The sequence below is a fragment of the Ictidomys tridecemlineatus genome, chromosome 10 (genome assembly GCF_052094955.1).
Source record: "Ictidomys tridecemlineatus isolate mIctTri1 chromosome 10, mIctTri1.hap1, whole genome shotgun sequence".
NCBI classification, from domain to species: Eukaryota; Metazoa; Chordata; class Mammalia; order Rodentia; family Sciuridae; genus Ictidomys; species Ictidomys tridecemlineatus.
In genome coordinates, this window is record NC_135486.1 from 66891089 (window position 1) to 66908874 (window position 17786).

Consider the following 17786-nt stretch of genomic DNA (forward strand, 5'->3'; position numbering starts at 1 on the left):
AGAAGCTGTCTTGGGAACAACTTTTCCTTTACAGTGCATGCAACACACCAGCAAAAGCCTTTTTCACCTGCCCACCCTGTTGCATGGTGGAGTCCTGCCACAGAGCTTTGTTAGTCTTTGCAGGTACTCTGCCATTCCATCTCTCCTCAGAGACCTCTCCACTAAGCCTGCAAGAAACAAATGCCCCGTGTGGACTTGAGATGACTTAAAGGGGTTTAAATCCAAGGATTTTAAATGTGGCTGATGCTGATGCTTAGTGGACCCCACTCCATTCCTGTTGCACAGAATCTCAGCCAAAGAGTGAATGGCAGGAACCTGAATTTGTAAAGACTTCTCAAGTAACCCAGATAGATAAACCAGGTTTGGAAACAACTGAATCTAATACGTTTCTAAGCTTGCATGCAACATATTTCTCAAAATACTGTGGGCCAGTTGACATTGATATTATATTTAAAGACTCAAGAGAAGGAGACTTTGTGATCCATTCAGATGAATGTTTTGGTAGGGAAAAAAAAAAAAAAAAGGAAAAGCCGAATACAGAATTTCTCTAGCCACAGGTATCCCAGGGAAGTGGGGCTGGATGGGAAAAATTTCTTGATGGTCCCTTAAACTCAGTCCCTGAATCCTGGATTGAGGGGTTTGTCCAGCAGACTGACCTATGGGGCTCAGGAAATTTGGGAAACCTTCTGAGCTACCAGAACAGCTGTGAACCAGAGAGGCCCTTGGAGGAAGGCAGTCTCTCTGCAGTTTGTGGGTGTTGGAAACTGGCTCCTAGAAATTCCAAGAGGGATGGTGTCTCTCACAGGCCTTTTGGCATCTGGTCTTTACTTTAATGATTGTTTAAAACTTGACAGAAAACTTTCTTATTATGCTCTGTTCTGTGTCCCTTCATTCATTAAAAGGAAGGGGAACAATCTAGACCACCTGTTCAAGCTCCCAAGCTTCTCTTAGGCATAGTCAAGCCCTAGATATTTTTGATTCTGATGCTTCAAAATCTGTTGAGTGTTTGTGAGTGTGTGCACATACTCGTGCATGAATGTTTGTGCATCTGTGCTCATGCACATGAGCGAGAGAGGGAGAAGCAGGGGCGAGGGGATCGTAGCACAGTTGCAGGTCCACAGGACTCAAGGTTAGAGCTTCCTTTGCTTTGGCATGAGCTTCTTAGAGCCTGGATTAGGTACTCAGCAGAATTGTCAAAACCTGTCTGTGCTCTTCAGTCTCTGTGTCTGTGAGCATATGAAGCCACAGTGACTGCCAGGGGACAGTGTGGTTCTCAGGGCTTCATCTAGGAGTCTGGCTCCCTCTGAGCAGTGGTGTGAGGCTAAGGGTTCTACGGGTTAATCTGTAGGGTAGAAGGTGCTGGCTGCTGACTTCTCAAGGACTAGTCCTAACTGGAGTTTTCCCAGCATCTGCGTGCAAGTCTTCCTGCAGGGGGCTTGTCACCAGTGACTGCCTCCCTGGCAGGAGCCCTTCAAAGCAAAGACCCCATCACTCACATTCCCTTCTCTAGTGGTCTAACCCTCCTTTAAGGGTAGCAATGGAGCCAGCAACACGGAGAGCTGCCCAACCCTCTTATTACAAAGCAGTTCTTAGGGAGTTTCTCTAAAGTGGAAATTGTGGAATTCGTTCCTGAGAGTTTCTGCTTGCCTCAGGAGCTGTGAGTAATGCTGAACTCAAAGACTCTTCCGAGCAGAGAAATGCAGGCATTTGGTTTTTCTTGTCCTTACTGAGCGAATAGGGGAGAACAATGTGTGGCATCTGGCTAAGGGCCTGCCTTCTGCACCTGCCCCAGTGGGGACAGTCAGGAGATAGCAACCTAATTTAGAGGCATAACCCAGGCAGTAGCAGCTCCTTTTGGCCTGGCATATCTACAATAAAAATGTGAGGAAAACGCTTTAGTTTTCCTCCTAGCAGCACCTGCCACTTCTTAAAAGCACCATGAAATAAAAGACATCTGTGGCTGGAAGTGAACCCCAGGGTGCCTCCGAGAATGTATTTGTTTGTTTTTCTAAACCACTGGCATTGCAAGTTGGAATGAGGGCTGTGAGGCCACAGTTGTGTTTGATGTACAGAGACACAGGAAGCTCAATGAGCTGGAACTGTCCCCCAGGGAGACTAGGAGGTCTCAGGCGTGGAGAGGTTCTTGCCATCCTCATTCAGCCTTCTCCTGACTCTGCTGGGGACACATGGGCCACAGAAGAAGCTGAATAAATTAGAGCCAGCTGCAAATGTCTCATGAACTTTTCCTTCTACGATCTGAGGGCTTCCTATGTTGGGTCTTCATGATGCCAAACTTTTTGATAAAAAGTGGAAAGAGAATTCCTAGTAGCTGTCTATTGGGATATGGACCAAATTTCACAATTTTACTTATAGAGCAAATTGTTATCATGTACTTCCAGCATAATGGGCATTTCCCAGGGAAATAAATCAGCTCCATGTTGTTTTCCTCTCTTTCTCTTTCTGAAAGCTGCACAATAGTAAAGCCATGTCCTCTGTGGTCTCACCCAGCCTGTGCTGTGCCTGCTTCCTCTGAGAGGGGCTGGTGTCTTTGTCTCACATCGCCTCAGTCACCCCAGCCCTCTCAGCCTCCTGGGGGGCAATTCCTTTAAAGTTCTCTGATATTTAAGGGGTCACCTTTTCTGATTCTCAATTCCACTTGGTTCTCCCATTTGCTTTCCAAAGGATGTGGAAAGGTCACTTAGAATCTCATTATGGAGAATCCCACCCAACTACTCTCCAAAGGGGAAATGATGGGGCTGGAGGAGAGTCTGCAAAAAGAGAATGTGTTTCTCTGGTCCAGCTTCCAGGCTACAGGCTAAGCATATGTAGATTTTGGATACTTTCTCCCCCATTCTTTATCTTTAGTGGTGGCACTTTCCACAGGCCTACAACTCGGGCAGGTACTCAATAAATGTTTATTTTTCCTGAGTTTGGTAATTAGAATATGTAGCCTTCCATGCAAGGAAAACCAGAAGGCCAAAACCAAACCTTTGTGCATCATCCATTGAGTTTCTACTGGAAATTTCTTCTGACTACAGAATATACTTTTTATGTTTCAGTATCTTTCTTAGATCCCTCTTCAAATACACTTTTTTTGTGCATAAAATATTTTATAAATTTTATATTATTTTCATATTTTATTTAGCTGGGATAAAAATGTGATTATACTGGGGTGGTAGGAATGCATATATACATATTTAATTTCATTGCCTACATCAGGAGATTCTCCTAGGGCTGCTTCTAGAAAGAGTTTGGAAGAGTATGGCCCAGTCATAGAATTTCCGTAATAGCATTTAAGGGTGGAGATGTTGGCCCCGACATTTTCTCTAGAATGGAGATACCTGTGTCCTCACGGAGTGGAGCTGTGTCTGTCCTCCAATGCTGAAACACAGTGTCCCCACTCTTTGCAGATGAGAGGAGGGGCAAAGGGCACGGGATGCTGTCTGTCCCTCCTCCACTAATGAGAATGGAGGGGCTAGTCCTGTGAAACGTTGTAGCTAACCTGGGGCAACCCTTTGGCAGGGCATCCCTCACCCCTGACTTTGTTCCCAAAGTGGAACTTTATTCTCCTCAAAGTTGCAAACAAAGGAAAACAGAGCTGGTTTGAATTTGCTTTCCACCCCGTGTAATTCTCATTTGCCTTTTCCTTCATTCCATTTTCCAGTTTGGGATACAGGGACGGTGTGACCTACTAAAATGAAGCAGAGAACTATGGCAATTGAAAAGCTAATTTTAGGCTTCAAACTACTTTTCTGCCAATGATCTGGGCATTTCAGGCAAAGATTTTGCAGGTATGATTAGCTAGCTAATTGCAGCTGAATCCTCTTCCAGCTTCCCAGAGCAGTGGCCATCACACACGCGCTCACACACACACACACACACAGTGCCCGGGCCAAGGCAGCCTGGGACAGAGTCCAGAAACAGGGGAGCCTGGCGCTGTTTGTTTACAAAAGGCAAATATGTTGTCTCTTACGGTCTGTGGTGATTTCGTAGGGAGAGTTGAGTCTCGCGTCTCCGCAGGGGGATGTGCTCACATAGAGATGGAAGAGAATATTTTCTCGAAGCCGGTAGCCTCCCTCCTTTAAACGCACGAATATCGATCGCTCCGAGTCCTCTCGTCGCTTGCTGGGGACAAGAAGAGGATCTGGGTCATTTATTACAAACCAAACCAGAAACATTCCAGCCAGGCCAAGGAGGCTTTTGTCCTGTTTGGTAGAGTTGCTCCTATTTTTTTTTTTTTTTCTTCTCCGCACTCCACACTGTGTTTGCTCCTTGCACAGACCCTTCCGAGAGAGGCTGCGGGGAAACCACGTGAAAGCAAACAAGCTGCAGAAATCCCACCACCCTCACCGTCTTAGCATTTACATTTCAGGTTTATTTTACGCAGAGACAGCGGTCTACAGTTTATAAAGCCCTAATCCTGCGGGTTCACAAAGGCTTCTCTTGGCAATGTCTGGCAAGACTGTAGACTTGTTGGGCAACATATGTGAGCATTAAAGGCAGAAAAGGGATTTTTAAAAAGGGGGCTGGAGTTTGGTCCTCAGCAGGGCTAGGTAGAAATGGCAACCAGGACAGACTCTTCCTGGGGTGCATCTGGACAAACCTAAATTGCCTCATCTTGGAGGAATTCCGGCTTGTTACTCCTGGAAACCTCCCTGGTAGCCTTTAAACTCTAATGTGAGAGGCCACTGCCTCCGCTGAGGTGGGGAGACCCCAGCCTGGGTGCTGCACCAACGTGGCTGCATTTTTTCTCCTGGATTTTCTTCTCCCTGGTTTCTTGCATCCTCTTTTCTGCCAGTCTGGCTCTTTTCACACGTTCTGCCCCATTGGTGATGGATTCTGTGTTGCTGGGCCCTAAGATCTCACAGGCAGCAGAACAGACATTTTCTCCCCAGGAAACCTGGGAGATGCCTTACCAGCCTTTCTGCTGCTGTGCCTTTTACTCCTTGGCCACCACCCACCCTCCCTCTGCCCAAGTGAGCTCCTCCAGGGATCCTGGGGACCAACATTCCCGGTTTGCCAAGGGGCTCAAACCTCACTCCCTGTAGCTGGCTTTTCATAAGCCATTACTGGTGCCCCCATGCAGGGAAGGGATGGGAGACATTGTCTTTGAGCCCCCACCCTGCAAGCTGGCAGCACAGTGCTGGGCATGCAGCCAACTCCTGGCAGATCTTGGCCTGATTCCCTCCCACTACACCAACTGGAGGAAAGGGTACTTGGAAATATTTCCAACTGAGCAGTTGGATATTCAGGAGAAATCCTTCTCTGCATTTTGAGAAATTTCCAACTCTGTTCCCTTACGTTCAACTCTAGCTGCGCCTGGGCAGGCCTCCTGGAACCGATGGGGCAATATATCAGGCTTCTACGCACTGCTCACAGGCTCAGATAAAAATTAATTGAGTGTATTAAGGTATTGCTTTTATTTGAGTCTGTTTGGCATATACTCGGGCCTTTCTTCCCTTTGTGTGGCTGCTGCACATGCTAATGGGCATGATGAGTCACTCACAGAGCCCCCCTGAGATCCCATTATTAGTGGATTTGAGGAACACTGCTTCAAAGGCTACAGAAGGGCAGCTGGAGGATGCAGGGAAGGAACATTCTGGCAAAGAGACCCACAGCCATCAAACCCTGTGACCGAATAGCTCAGTGCAGGCATGCATCCGAGACATGCACTCTAGTCCACCTGCATCTCTGCTCCTGTTTAATGTGTCTTAGAGAGAGATGCCAGCCCAGGTGACAGTCTGCCTTTTACTGATGGCTGGAGAAGGCTGTCATGAGAACACTGAAAATTCCAACCTCCGAGCACATTTCTCGGGGTCTCAGTGGCCTCTGTTTCAGAATACCCTTATTAAAATGCACTTGGAGGTGGAGTAATGAGACAGGTTACATCTCAGAACCCATCCTTGGTTACTTTAGTCCCACTACCTGAGGGCAAGGTCTAGAGAACTGAACACATTTGGGAATGTGGGGATATAGGGTGAAATGAGGCCAGGAGAGGATGGCCTCACCCAGCAGGACAAGGGCTGGAAGGTACTGTGCACCAACATGGGACTGGCCACCTTGTCATATGTAAGAGCTGCTTGCCTGGGACTTGTCCAGTGGAAACTGGAGCCTGTCACTTGGGAAGCAAAATGATAGCCATCTGTGAGCCTAGGTTTGAGAGATAGCCTTGGCCACTCTTATAGAAACCTCGACTCTGTAAGAAATTTCCCTGGCTGAGAAATTTTTAAAATAAGACTGAGCAGGGAGAGGGTAGTGCTGCTTCCCATGGAAATCCTGCCCTGTGGGCCCCATTCAAGGTGGATACAATCTTGTCAAAATTGAGCAGAGAGGCCGCCTCCAAACTGGCACATTTCCATGGCTGAAATGAAAGTCTATCAGACAGCAGATACATTAATCCAAGTTACCTCACACAGTAAGAGAACACACCTTCAGTTCAGTCAGTGCAGCTATGGGTTTCAGAGAGAGCAATACCTCCCGTCTCCCAAGAGATAGTGAATTCATTCTTTCCCTTTGTCTTCCTTCCTTCCTTCCTTCCTTCCTTCCTTCCTTCCTTCCTTCCTTCCTTCCTTCCTTCCTGTAATGCTCATTCTGGACCTAACTGGAAGCTGGTGGTGGAAAGAGTATTGCCTTCAATTAAGGGCACATATGAATCCAGCATTGGGGGGCTCCTCTGTGCTCCTCTGTGCTCCTCTGTGCTCCTCTAGCTGTCCCTAGAGCTGGATTCTGTCTTCAAGCCATTGGCATTTAGAGTCCCAGCATGTCACTGGAGAAACACCTTCACTGAACGTGGACTGCACGTGAGATGAAGCCATGACTGTGTCTGTGGCTTTCTGGACTGTAGTGGATCCGAGCCTCATGAAGAAGATTGACTTTTGGGGACACTGTGATGAGCCCCTGCATGTTTTAAAAGAAATAATCAAATGGAATGAGCATGTCCCTGAGTGTGTCCATGTGGGGGCAGCTGTGTGGAGGTAGGTGTGTATGCAACTTGTAGGCAAACAGGTTTCCTGGGGAGTGGCATGGAGTAATGAGGAGGGGACCTGGTGTTTCAGCATCTTGCTGGTGCTCAAAGGGTGCTCAGGTCTGAATAGAAAGGGACGCTTCGTGGAGCACCCTGGGAAGGAATCTGCCAGGATGAAGGGAGCAGTGTGTTCTGAGCTGGTATGGGTCCCCCTTCTGTTCCCCTGGCTGCTCACCAGCAGTGGTGTGCCAACACACCCATCAAAGAGCAGCCAGCCCCTGGAGTCCCAGCAGCCATGGCTATGGCCCCGTACCTCAGGTGCAGCTCCAGCTGTGCATACAGGAAGTGAAGGAAGGCCCTCCTGGCCACGATCTCCGCGTGGCAGTCATTGACCACCAGGCCCTGGTCGCTGATGTGCTCGCCACTGATGCACTTGGTGCCCGAGGACAGGACGATGACCTGTGCCTGCCTGGTGTCCAAGCCTGTGGGACACAGAGAGTGGTCAGAACAGCCTGGACTTCATAGGGAGACCTGCTGCAGGTGACTTTGCCCACTGTCCCATAAGCAGCAGCCTCGACGTTTACCAGGCTGGCATGCAGAGAAGCTTTGCTATGTCATGGGGTTTGTGTAAGTGACAGAAGGTGCCTCCTGTGGGATCTCACCTCATCCCTGTGTAGCTTTCAAGCTTCATCCCCGGAAAACAGCTGGAATCACAGTGTTCACTCTGAGATGTCTATTGGCTTCTCAAGCCAAGATCAGCATGGTCACCCTTGAGTTTTTTCCCAAATGGCTGCATGTGAGCTGCTGATAATTTATCTCATGGGAAATGGGAAGCTTGAAGCTCCCCCACTTTCATGTAGGAGAGTCTTAGGGAAAGATGGGCATGACGGAGTTAGGATGGTGACCTGCCACTAAAGAAGTGACACAGGGCCAGCCCAGTCTGAAGCAGGAGGCAGCTGGGCAGCTGCTGAGACTCCAAGGGAAGAGCAAAGTGCCCACAGCCCTGTGAGCCAATCACCTTCTCTACCCTAGAAATTCTGCCACCTGCCCCACCCTCCATGTCAACAACTGCATCTTCAATCCCAGGTGAGCTAACGGGCATGTGCTATGCTTGGGAGTGGGTGAAGGCAAAGGAAGGGTCCTGAGCCCAGCCCCACCCTGCAGACCCCTCTATTTGTCATACCCAGGGTGTAGGGGGAGACAAGGTATAAGCCTGAGGCCGGCCTGCCCTTGTTCCTCCTTCCTGTAGGAGAGCATGACTGCCCCTCAGAACACAGGAGCCAGGTGAGCCACCGAGCCAGGTCCCCTGTACCTTCCACTCCACACATGCCCCTCTCTCTAAGTCCTCCAGGGCCTATCCATTTGGTTCTCAGTCCCATGCGTTGTGGAGACACCTGTCTTTCCCATTCTCTGACCTTAACATGGGTTTGCCCTTTAGTTCCGGAAAATTCTAACACTGTTGAAGTCAAGGCCCAGTGGCTTGGAACAATAGGGGGCATGTGGTGGGACAGGAAGCAGCCTGTGGCTTAAGAAAGAAGCAGACCCTGGCTGAGGGGTCACTGCACAGGCCAGCAGGGCTGGGAGGCGCTTGAAGTCCCCCTCCAGCACCACGGCTCACAGGGTGGTGGCCCTGTGTATTTCTGTGCAGGGACAGGCATCTCAGCAGCACTGAGGGAGCAGCACAGTAGACCCAGAGCTCGTGGCTGCAACAGTCACACACCCAGGTGAGTGCACTTGGTAGCTGCCTGGGGCAGGAGCTTTGTGCTGTACCCATGGTAGATGCCCAGGGTCCAGGCTTGGCTCTGACCTCATAGTTTAGGAAAAACACATCTATGTGACATTTTGTACTTCCTGAAACTTATGCCTAAAAACAGTGTTGTAAATCAATAACATCAGGAAAGAGTGAGGTTCCCACTTCTAGACCACACAGCTCCCACTTACTAGCCCTGAGAAGCCAGGGCACAGCTGATGGGCAGCAGGCAGCCGGCAGCCAGACCTCCCCTCTTCTCCTTCCCATTTCTGAGAGGCCATGGTCCCTTACCTCCTCCATGGGGTGCACAGGGGCAGGGCCAGCCTCTTGCAGCCCTGAACCATTTTCTTCCTTCCTGGTCTTTTTCAGGAATCACAGTGTAGCTGGTCCTTAGAGCTTAAGAAACCTTGAAAACCAGGCACTTTCATGATTTGGTTTCTAGAACTGTGAAAGGGCTTTCGCCTTGCTTCTGGTCATATGCAACTCACTGAGAGATCCTGATGGCTCTTTGAGAACAGCCAGGGAGAAACTCACCAAGTGCCTCAGGTTTTATTACTAGTATCTAAATGCTATATTTGAGCCATAAGAGCAGAGAGTTTGGAGCTCAGACTTATCAAGGGGCCAATTTTCTTTATCTCCCTGAGTCCCGGGTTCCCACTCACAGAACGTGGTGCTGCGGAGATGCTCCCTTCCCTACCCCTCGTAGTGGCCTCTGCATTTTCACCTTTTCCCTTGATAGGATCAACTATCAGGACAGGAGCTGATAATTTGTTTATATTAACATGAAAAAGCATGGGATCCTTCATGATTTCCTTTTCATAGGATAATGTTCATTTCAAATCGTAAACAAAGGAACCTTGCCAGTGAAATGGTTCTCTGCATTGATCGAAACCCAAAGAACCTTAAAAAACAACATTCAAACTTCGTTTTCTTTAAACTATGATATTGATGATTACTTTTGTTCAAGACCCTAGAAAACCTCAAGTCAAAGTTGATTCTTTCTCCTGCTCTAATCAATCCATGTGTGAATGTGAATTTTCTCTTCACTTAGGGTAAATTCCTTGAGGGGAGTAGCTGAAATTTCCACAGAATATTTTAAGAAGGAGCTCCCTGGGGAACTCTGGGCAATTATATAGATTGCCTGGCACAAACCAGTCTATGTTACTGACTCAAAAACAAATCTGATTTTCCAGGCACTACAACCGCATGTCGAGGGATGGTATCAGGGACACCTATTAGTTCTACCATACACTGAGCAAACCGAGCAAACCACTGTTGGCTGGGTTCTAGATTCTATGCCGTGAATAGTCAGTACAGAGTAGTGGTTTAGCAGCTGATTTCTCTGGTAAATGTGAACCATTTTTTACAAATATGATATGTAAATTGAGGGCACACAGGAGCAGACTTTTCATTTTTAATAAGAATTACTTCCTCCGATGCAAACAGTGCTGAGCATATCAGAAGTTCTTTATAGGTTCTTGTTCCTCGGACTTGAAATGTTCTCCTTTGAGAACTCAATTCTAACCCCAGAAAACATCTGCCCTCTCCTGCCCTACACACAGTTTGGATCTTCCTTTGTGACATAAGAAGAGAGACAGAAAGGAAGAAAAGGGATGGAGACCAGAGGGGAGAATGAGGAAGAGAGGCAGGGAGGTGCAGGCAAACATCTACTCCCTTGGTTGCTATCAATGGAGGGTTGGCCCGCCATATGCATTCAGTGAGCCTCCATGGTGGCTGGTGGAGCAACATACTCCTGCTTCTGGAGAGCTCTGGCAGCTGGGCTAACTGTCCATCTTCCTTCCCCACTTAACAAGGCTGCCCTGTACACTGTTGCCTCCCACCCACTAATTCATTGCTGTCCTTCTGGTTTCTCTTGGTAATCTCCATTTGTGAAAAGGACTCAGGAGTTGGGTTGGGCCATCCTTGTCCTGTGTCCCTCTTGGTGGTGGATTTGGCTTCTTGGTGATCTCACAAAGCAACTGGACATGTTAGTCACAGTTATATTGCTTTGATAAAAGTAAAGAATAGAAGTCAACCAAACTCCTGTGTTTTCTTCCCCAGGAAAAGTTTAACAGCAGATGCAATTTGGCTGTTGCCCACCCCCTAGGTTCTGGCAGCCTTGTGGCTCAGCCATTCACTGGCTTACCTCTGGCTGTGGGGCCAGAGACAGTGCTGACAATGGTTTTCAGCAAGGCTTAAAGCTTCTGAGAAGGGGGACCAGCCAGCTGCCCACTCAGGTGTCTGGGTGCTATTTTCTATGTGGACCATTTTAAAGTGTCACGTGGACAGTTGTGAAACAGTTAATGAGGAGCCACCTTGATGGAGATATCATTTTGCAGACTCCAGCTTCATTAAAGCATGTGTTCAGAGCAATGGGAAATAACATCTCTAATCATTTCTTCTCGTGTTTCAGTATTCTGAGGGGGGGACACACGTAGCCCAACTTAGAAACAGGTAACTCTTTGAGAACAGGCACTGTTGCTCTTGAGGTCCTGGCCTGGTTCTCTTCTCTTGATGCCATGGAGATTATAGCTGTAGAAAAAATAAACTGCTTTCCTTTCACTCCTCATTAATTCTCAACCCTGCTTGACTCCAGGCTCTGTCATCTTCAGTACAATTATGTGGCTCAAGAAATGCATTATTTGCTTATTCACTTTTCATTAACCCCACTTCCTCTGCGCCAGCGCCATGCTAACTGACATGGGAGATACCGGGTATTTAAGACGTGGTCCTATCCTGTGGCATCTACTTAGGGACATGATGCAGAGACAGAAATGTGTACAAAATAAGATATTGTGTGATGAATATCACTTAAGTGCTACACACAGAATGTCACTGGCATTGACACAGAGACAGACAGACAGAAAGAAGACACACAGAGATTGCTACTTAGATAGATTTTGGAAATTTGGTGTGTGGCATGTGGTGTAGGAAGAGGCACCTGAGGTGGAGTGAAGACATCATCCAAAGTTGTGGATGGAGAAAGGCACAGGTGTATTTTTGGGGACAATGAAGTCTGTTTTGGTACCAGTGGGAGATTTGTTCAGAACAGTAGTGGTGGTTCAGCTTCAAAGTCAGGTAGAAATTAATTATGGAGGTTCATGAATGCCACACTGAAGATGTTACGTCTCATGCAAAGAGCATGGGGAGTTGTTACCCGGGACTTTGAGCAGGACAGTGACATTGTAATCAGTGAGTGGATGAGTGGAGGGAGATGCCATAGTAGCAGATGAGAGAGGCTTTTGCAATGGTTTAGAGTTTGCACATTGTACAATGAGGACTTGGAAATCCAGGCCAGAAAGGGCAGGGTGGAGGCAGTCAGAGAAAAGACCCTGGGGACTGAAATAATAGAGGGAGGGAGAGGGGGGGGAGAGAGAGAGAGAGAGAGAGAGAGAGAGAGAGAGAGAGAGAGAGAGAGAGAGAGAGAAAACAAATAAACAAATGCTTAAGAATTACATGTTAAAAATAAAAACTTGAAAAATTTTTTATTAAGAATGGCCAAATTCAATGCTGACGGTCTTAATTTGGGTGAGAGGAGAAGGCAGACATTGCTCATTATTGGTCCCTCAAAGCCCATGGAGGGTGACTTGATGGCACTATCAATTTTATGAGTTGGAAAATAGAACTTGGCAGTGATAGAAAAATATAAGCAAAAAAGTATTAGGAACAAATTCTTTATTAACTAGCATTTAAGTAGGTGATTTTTTTTTCTTTCACTCTCCCATCCTACAATTCTAGTATGAAAATATGAAATTTTCATGGGGGGGGCCCACAAATATTATAAAGTGCTACGGTACATGCTTATTCCTCTGATAAAGATCATTCCTTTTGTATTGAAATAAGATGATTTTTCTGGTCTTACGAGCATTCGTCTCCATGTGTGAATTAGTGGTTTTTGGAGTAGAAGCATCTTGTTACTACACAGAAATTCATGACATTCTCCTTTCCACATATTGGTTTCCCACATGAAGACCCTTGATTCCAGGGGTGGGGAGCAAATGGTCATTGCAAGGGGACCTCAAAGCTGCACCTCCCCCATGCTTGTCGACGCCATAAATAATGCTTTGTCTAATGTGTCTAAGGCCAGGCTACCTGGAAGCAGAGGCTGAATCTGGGGTTCTTGGACATTGATTTATTGAGAGAGTCGGGAAAATAGGATAAGTAAAAGAAGAAGCTGGGCAAGAAGGAGGTTTTGAGGAAATCTAGACAGAGGCTGACCTCATTAAAAAAAAAAAAAAAAAAACAACTCTGAAATCTGAAGGACACCACAGAATGGTCCTGCCTTGAGGCAAGGTGGCTGAGAGTTCTATGCTCAGTCCCAGTCTGATGCAGTGCCATTTCCGGGGGGTGCTGGCTTCTGCAATCCAAGGGCCATTCTCAGAAGGCACTTGGGCAGCTGGGAAGCAGGCAGGAGGTAGGAAGGGGCCTGGGGTGGTACCCCAGCATGTTAAGATCCTACAAATGACACTGTTCTAGAAAAAATGTAAATTTGTCTGGAAGCATCTCTTAATATATAGTAATTATTGGCTGTCTCTTTTCTTATAAAATGGCATAAAACTAATATGAGAGTAAAGCAGAACAGCATGAGAAATGATCATGCAAACCAAACATACTGATTTCTAGAAGATATATAGAAAAAGTGATGAGAGGTCCTTCTCCACCCAAGTACCAATCCTAGCTAGTTTTGTAGCTTTCACTGAGCCTTTAAGTGGCAGATGGTTTCAAGGCTATTAACAGTGTTCTGGAGCATATTAAAGTAAGGACGACCTCAGACTGTCGCCATCTAATGCCTGCATCATGGATATTATCCACCTGAGAACACGGGGAAGGGAGTAAAAGAAGGCCCTAGGTTAGGAATATAAAAAATCCTAAATAAAATTCTGTCCATCAAACAGCAGAGGAAAACAACAGTACAATATAGGCTTATTCCAGAAATGTGAAAATGGATTACATAAAGAAATAAAATACAAAATATGATCGTAATCACAGACGCTGAAAAGGTATCTGATAAAATTCAACCATGACTTTGGATAAAAACTCAATAAAGTAAAATAAAGAGATTTTTTTTCCAACATGATTTTACACACATGCGCGAACGTGCACCCCCCCCCCCCCCCACAGCATCATGCTGGATGGGAAACTCTGGAGGGATTTCTACTACACCCAGGAAAATGCCAAGACCATCACTATAACTCCATTGTGCATCTGCTGAAGCTATTAACCAACATAACAAGGGAAAGAGATTAGAAGTATAGTGATGGGAAAGCAGCGGGTAACGGCAGCATCTTCTGAACACGCTCTGATCATATAGGTGGAAACCTCAGGAGAGCCCAGTTGAAATACTGTTAGAGAGTTCAATAAGGTGATAGAGAACAAAGTTAATATCCAGAAATCAATAGTTTTCATATGTACTCCCAAGAACCAGAGAGGAACTATAAAGGAAAAACAACCCCGTTTACAACAGCAACAAACAAAGTAATAGGAATACGTTTAACAAGCAATGAGCAAGAACTACGATGAATAAAACTTTAAATCCCTGGAAGGATGCCAATAGTACTTGAACAAACAGGAAGACATGCTACATTCTTAGGCAGGAAGATCTGACACCACGAATTCTTTCCTAATTGATGTATAAGATTAGTGTGACTTCAAAAAAAAAGTGATAGTGTTTTGGACCAAGATGCCTGGTTCAAAAGTGTAGTTTTGTTTTATTACTTAATTTTGAACCAGGAAAGCCAGTTTTAAAGTGAAACTCAGAGAATTATGGGAGAACAGGGATCCAGTGGGTCACAAGGTTCACTGGTATACGTGACGTGGACAAGTACGACAAAGAGAAGTCCAGAAATCAACCCCCACACAAGGAGGAATTTAGAACAGGACAAAGGTGGTAACACCTCAAATCACCAGAGCAAAGAGAGACCACTCAATTCATTCATTTCATATCTCAAGAGCCATTTAAAAACTAAAATCCAATCTTTATCTTATACCATCACTGGGATGAATGCCAAGGAGAGCAAGATTTAGATGTTTAAAAAAAGGAGAACCACACGTGAATCTTTGTAGCAAATTTACTCATAACTTCCTAAACTTGGAAGCAACCAAGGTGCCCTTTAGTGAGTGAATGGAAAAATTAGCTGTGGTCCATCGGGACAATGGAATACTATTCAGCACTAAAGAGAAATGAACTGTCAAGTCACAAAAAGATGTGGCGAAATTTAAATGCATATTGTTAAGCGTAAGAAGCCAATCTGAAAAGGCCATGCCCTGTATGTTTCTAACTGTATGATGTTTTTGGAAGAGTGAAACTAGAGAGATAGTGAAAAGCTCAACGGCTGCTGGGGGTCATTGGGGGAGGTATTAACAGGCCCAAACGGAGATTTTGGAGCAGCAAAACTATTACATCAGTGCATGAAATTAGAATGATGGATTATACTTTTGGCCAAACCCCTGAACAACACCAAGAGTGAACCTTAGTGGAAATTATGAACTTCGATTAAAAAAAGATCTATATCTACTAGTAGAAAACGAGGGATAATCTCTTTATAACCTTGATGGGGGGAAAAGGACTTTCTAATCATAACTTAAAATCCCAAAGCAGGAAAATTGTTAAGTGCAAATGAAAAAATATTTCTGCATAGGAAAAAAAGTATCTTAAAGGCAGTAAAAAGGCAATTGAGAAAACTAGTAAAAATTGCCATTTATATCACAGACATAGCACTATAACTAATATATAAAGGACTTATAGAAATTAAAAAAAAATTCCAGTAGAATGATGGGAAAAGGCTAACTAAATAATTTGGAAAAAGAAAATAAGTGATTCTTAAATATGGAAAAAATTCAATTTTGCTGATAAAAACAATTAAATTAAAATGCAGAGAGACACAATTCTTATCTATCAAATTGGTAAGTATCCAAGTGTTTATTAATGTACATTTGGAAAGACAATGAAAAAACTTTTATAAGTGGTGATCAGGAATGTATATTGAACACATTTGAAGGACAATGTAGCAGTATCAATTAGACTTATAAATGGAAATTTATTTTATCCATACATCTGTATATGTATGAAAATGATTTATGTAGACATATGTTTACTGCTGCAATGTTTGTAACAGCAAAATAACAATCTAAGTGTTCATCAATAGGGGATTCATTTATAGCATCTGTATATTGGAACCTTGTGGAACTATGGGTTGAGAAATTCTTCAGTTTATAGAAAAATTCCTAAGATGCGTTGTTAAGTGAAAAAAAAATCCTGATGCAGAAAATGTGGGTAATATCCTGTCCTTTGTATTAAAAAAAAGGAAGATACGAACATACAGGCATTTCCTCACACATGTATAAAAAAAACTGGAGGGGCACCTGTCAGTCTGGGATTTCATCCTGCAGGTATACCAGTGTTAGCCTGCCATGTCTGGACAGAAGCTGGTGGAAGACACAGACTCCCGGTCAGAGACAGAGGATGTTATCCAGTGCAGCAGGCAGCACCAGGAACTTCAGGTTTGATTTGCTACCCCTCCGCTTGCCTGGCCGCACAGGATGCTGCATGGACAGTGGGTTTGAGTGCAGCTGAGGGGATAATGAGCTTTGGAAACTCATGACCTGCTGGGAGGGGTCGGCAAGCATGTCTGCTTCTTTCCCAGATGGAATAGCCTCTCATCCTTCAAAGTTGCTTGCTGCAAAAGCAGCCCTAACAAGTGTTCCAGGGAAGAGTATTCAGGGCCTTAAACACTTGTCATAGCTACAAGAAAGTGTGGTGATGTTAGAGCTGGTGGCTAGTGTCCTCTCTCAATAATACCTGGGAAATATCAGTGATCAGAGTTGTGGGAAGGGGGTGAGGGGGACAGGAACAGGTGGCTTAGGAGATGGATGGAGGGAAAGTTTACTGTAGGCTTTTTGATACAGTACAATACAATAAAATGACAATTAAATAATATCAATAGTAAATTTTCCTTTTCAAAAGATTGGAGCTTACAACTATGGCAAATAATATATGGTCCAAAGAGATGGCTATAAATAAGCCTTGTGAATAAAGGGACGACATGCAACTAGAAAGAAGCGTCCCCCTGTGTGAGTGGTAATGTCTTTCCAAGATGAAAGAGGATTTGTCAGAGGACACCTTTTAGCAGCATGAGTCCCCAGTCTACAGAAAAGTTTGCTTTGACTCCAGGTGTCTTACTTTCGAAACACCCCATGGGCCCTTTGTGTGACATATGAGAACTAGTGAGATCCTAAATCTGCTGAGAGACTAGGTTTACAAGGCAGTTAGTGAATATGGGTAGTTCAACTCAGATACTTTCAAACATCTTTATGATGTATGGAGGTAATTTAAATTGGGAAACCCAGGTAAGTCACTTCTAAAAATACTTCAGTTGGGCTCATGAAGAAAAGGTTTTGCAACTTTCCCTCCATGGGTGGGTCTAGTTAGATGGGGATAAAAACAATGGCTGGATCAGGTGTGGTGGCACATGCCTATAATCCCAGCGCTTGGAAGGCTAAAACAGGAGGATTGGGGGTTCAAAGCCAGCCTCAGCAACAATGAGGCACTAAGCAACTTAGTGAGACCCTGTCTCTAATAAAAATGCAAAATTGGGTTGGGGATGTGGCTCAGTGGTTGAGTGCCCCTGAGTTCAATCTCCAGTACCAAAAAACCAAACAAACAAATAAACAAACAAAAAACCCCCCAAACAAACAAACAAACAAAAAACAATCATTGTTTTGAAAATAACCCCATCAGTGAATGGGCAAAGGAATTGAACAGACACTTCACAGAAGAAGAAATATGATCAGTCAACAAATATATTAAAAAATGTTCACTGGCAATTAAAGAAATGCAAATTAAAACTACACTGAGATTTCATCTCACTCCAGTTAGAATGGCAATTATCAAGAATACAAATAACAGTAAAAGTTGACAAGGATGTGGGGAAAAATGTTCACTCATACATTGCTGGTGGGACTGCAAATTGGAAAGCAGTATAGAGATTCCTCAGGAAACTTGGAATGAAACTACCATTTAACCCAGTTTTTCCACTTCTTGGCGTATACCCAAAGGACTTAAAATCAGCATAC

General features: G+C 45.1%; 1 protein-coding gene across 4 annotated transcripts in view; it reads right to left on the reverse strand.

Moving 5' to 3' along the window:
* Positions 1-17786, reverse strand: part of Adarb2 (adenosine deaminase RNA specific B2 (inactive)) — a 479503-nt gene that overhangs the window by 41547 nt on the left and 420170 nt on the right. For all 4 annotated transcript variants that reach the window (XM_078023135.1, XM_005320333.4, XM_040278723.2 and 1 more), the window contains 2 exons: positions 7278-7446; positions 3974-4125 (listed from right to left, as the gene is read on the reverse strand). In XM_078023135.1, the coding sequence (XP_077879261.1) occupies positions 3974-4125; positions 7278-7446 (321 nt within the window). The remainder of the gene's footprint in view (positions 1-3973; positions 4126-7277; positions 7447-17786) is intronic.